Source organism: Austrofundulus limnaeus, unplaced genomic scaffold (assembly GCF_001266775.1).
Source record: "Austrofundulus limnaeus strain Quisiro unplaced genomic scaffold, Austrofundulus_limnaeus-1.0 Scaffold32, whole genome shotgun sequence".
Taxonomy (NCBI): domain Eukaryota; kingdom Metazoa; phylum Chordata; class Actinopteri; order Cyprinodontiformes; family Rivulidae; genus Austrofundulus; species Austrofundulus limnaeus.
This window is the reverse complement of record NW_013952434.1, coordinates 2526260-2529243: the sequence shown is the minus strand read 5'-3', so window position 1 is coordinate 2529243 and position 2984 is coordinate 2526260. Positions and strand designations below refer to the sequence as shown.

General features: G+C 41.0%; 1 protein-coding gene across 1 annotated transcript in view; it reads left to right on the top strand.

The window, feature by feature from the left end:
* znf704 (zinc finger protein 704) overlaps positions 1-2761 on the top strand; it is a 43789-nt gene extending 41028 nt beyond the window's left edge. Inside the window, exons 6-9 of the mRNA XM_014005861.1 lie at positions 1234-1528; positions 1602-1727; positions 1813-1904; positions 2454-2761. Coding sequence (XP_013861315.1) covers positions 1234-1528; positions 1602-1727; positions 1813-1904; positions 2454-2568 — 628 coding nt within the window. The 3' untranslated portion in view covers positions 2569-2761. The remainder of the gene's footprint in view (positions 1-1233; positions 1529-1601; positions 1728-1812; positions 1905-2453) is intronic.
* Positions 2762-2984: the final 223 nt, after the last annotated feature.

The following is a 2984-nucleotide window of genomic DNA, read 5'->3' as shown; positions in this document are numbered from 1 at the left end:
GTCCAGAAGACCTATACAATTTTTTTTCTTTTTGATTTTTTACTTGGATTACTGAGATGCATCAGGACAATAACAACAAATATTTCCCAGTCGACACTGTGAAAATGTTCTCTGCAGACCTGGTGATACTTTAGGATGAAACTTATCTCAACTGATTTTGGCTAACTATCACCAGAAAACATTACTGTCACCCATCTAATCTATTATTTTATCAGTTGAAATTATTAAAGTTTTACGAGTTGGTTGATAATAATATTTTGCTGTTTATGTATAAGGCTCATAAAAATGTGTTACCTTTGAACATCCAATCAAATTATGTTAAGAGGGAAAGTTGCTRTAATCTTGAGGGATTGGAAATGTTTTTAAAACCTAAAATTCAAACAAATTTAAAGAACACTGGTCCAGGGAATATGATTATGGAATAAATTGGATAATGATTGTAAAAATGCTGGTTCTCAATTAATTGTTTAAAAGAATGATAAAAAAATGTATTTGTTAATTAATATGAAATTGTATAGTTTGTATTTAAAAGAGCTGAAGTTTAGGTGCTGAAGTTTTTGTCTTTTTTTACTTGAACATTGTCATTGTTTGAACTTAATATTATTGTTAATAGTTTTTTTTAATGGGAGCAGATATTAAAAGATTGTTTCTTCTTTCTGCTGCCTTTCATTTAATTTGATTTGTATTTTCTTTGCATGTTTTTTTGTTGTTTTTTTTAATTAAATGATAAACAAACAAAAACCCTTCTCACCAGGTCAGTTTTGTCTAATAGAAACTTCAAAATAGTTAAGTATATAATATTATTTTACACTATAAATAGAGGCAAACCCAGCTTATAATATTTAATAATTTGTGTTAAACTGTAGCATGATTCAGCAGAATGCTGCACTCTTTATAGATATATGCTACAGAAGCTAATATATGCTAACCAGTTCAATTATTAGCTATTTAAAAATTTAAACAGTTACATAATTAGCATCAGTTTTGGTCTTATCACATTGAGGTAAATAAGATAAAATCTGCTTTGCTGTGAAATGAGACGTTCTCCTGTTTCTTTTCTGTTAGTAAATCCATAACACACACACAGCTCTCTGACAGTTTGCATTAGATAGCTTATATACACTCTAAAATATTAAYAATAATTAGTTAATTTTTTAAACAGTTAATTTGTCTCTATGTTGCCAACATGTAGAGTAAAGGTAAATCCAGACAGCTGTTCACTTCTGTTTCCAGGCGTAACTGTGACTCTGACTGCAGCGACGGCGAGGAGGATTTCTACTACACAGAAATCAAGCTGAACACCGACTCTGTGGCCGACGGGCTCAGCAGCCTGTCGCCCGTCTCGCCCTCTGTCCTCCCCCCACCACCGCCTCCCCCGTCCCCCCTCCCTGCTCCCAGCCAGCTGGCCGACTCCCAGCGACCCCCACAGCCGTGCGACCCCAAGGAGCCTCACGCCGGCGGGACCACCCCGCTCAGCCGCTCCGCGCCGAGCGCTCTCTACCTCATCCACGCTGACCACGCCTACCAGGTGCGTGTCGCTTCGGCCCGCGCCGCCGCGCAGCTCAAAGGTGACGTCGTTAACCTCCGTCTGCCTTTTCCAGGCCACGGCCCCGGTGTCCATCCCGTCCAGCAGCAGCAACTCCGCCTCCAACAGCTTCACCCCMACCAACAGCTCCAGCTTCAGCATCTCCTGGCAGTCGCCTCCRGTCACTTTCACCGGAAACTCGGTGAGAAAACACGCCGTGAATGTTCCCTCATGCTCTCCTCTCCACTTTGAAATAATGAAATAACCCCCCCCGGTGATCTCCACAGGTGTCTCCCACTAAAAGCCAAGGATTTGGCGAGCAGCGGTCCCACACCATCGCCGTGCTGTCGTCCCCTCCGAGAGCGACCGCCGCCCTCAGGTGCTGCTTCTGCTCAGATCTGACTTCAGCTTTCATTAAACGCAGAACAAAAGAGATGATTGAAACAAACCAGAGGAGGAAATAAAAGATCTTTTACTATAAAATAAATCTCATTGAGACAAACTCATGTGGTGAAAATTACATTTAAAAATTAACCCAGAGGTTCTTGATTATTTAATTACTTCATCGAATTCACGCTGTTTTCCGTTCAACATTTTGCCTTAAAAACCAACTCATCTTGATCAGCAAACACAAAAATGGCTACAACTCCGTGAGTTTTACAGATATCGMGCTGAAATYTGGTGTGGTAGTAGCTAAGARTCATTCAGAAGAAATTCTTTGAGCTCATGTGAGATGTGCAGAATTAGATCTGTTCAAACGTCCATCTTTTTATTTGAGTAAGAATCTTTTTTTGCCATAAAGCTGGAGTTAGTACTGCTGTTTGAAACATTTACATTCTTGTAAAACAAAGTTTGTCTCTAATACTCGTTATAATTATAGTTATAACAACACAAATATGAATTGTTGTGTTTTTATCCTCCTCTCCAGTCGTAAGGTCCGCGGCGAGGGGAAGAAGTGYCGTAAAGTGTACGGGATGGAGAACCGCGACATGTGGTGCACCGCCTGCCGCTGGAAAAAGGCCTGCCAGAGATTCACCGACTGATTGTACGCCGCYGATGCAACGCCACGTCACCTCTAACGGCCAGCCGAAGGGAGAGGAGGCCGTCATCCTGCATGCTCTCGGGTTTTATTTTTTTTTCTTCAAAACAGTGCAAACTGTCCGTCAAGCTCTGGGTCCGCCCCTCGCTTCTCTTCCTGCAGTGGGAACAAGTGAAAGATGGCAGAGCTGCTTCTTCTTCTTCTTTTGTTTTTTAAACCGTTCCGTCCAGGATTCCTTATACTGCCTCACCTTTTCCCTCATTCCCAGTTGTGGGAAACCCCAGTGCAGCTAAACTAAAAAGATCTAAATTTTCTGCCGTTTTTTTTATGTTGGGTTTGATGTTGCATCTTTCTATGTTTTTGTACAGCTCTGGTTTTTATTGGAAAGTCTTGTCTAAGACTGGGTCCAGAAAAAGCTTC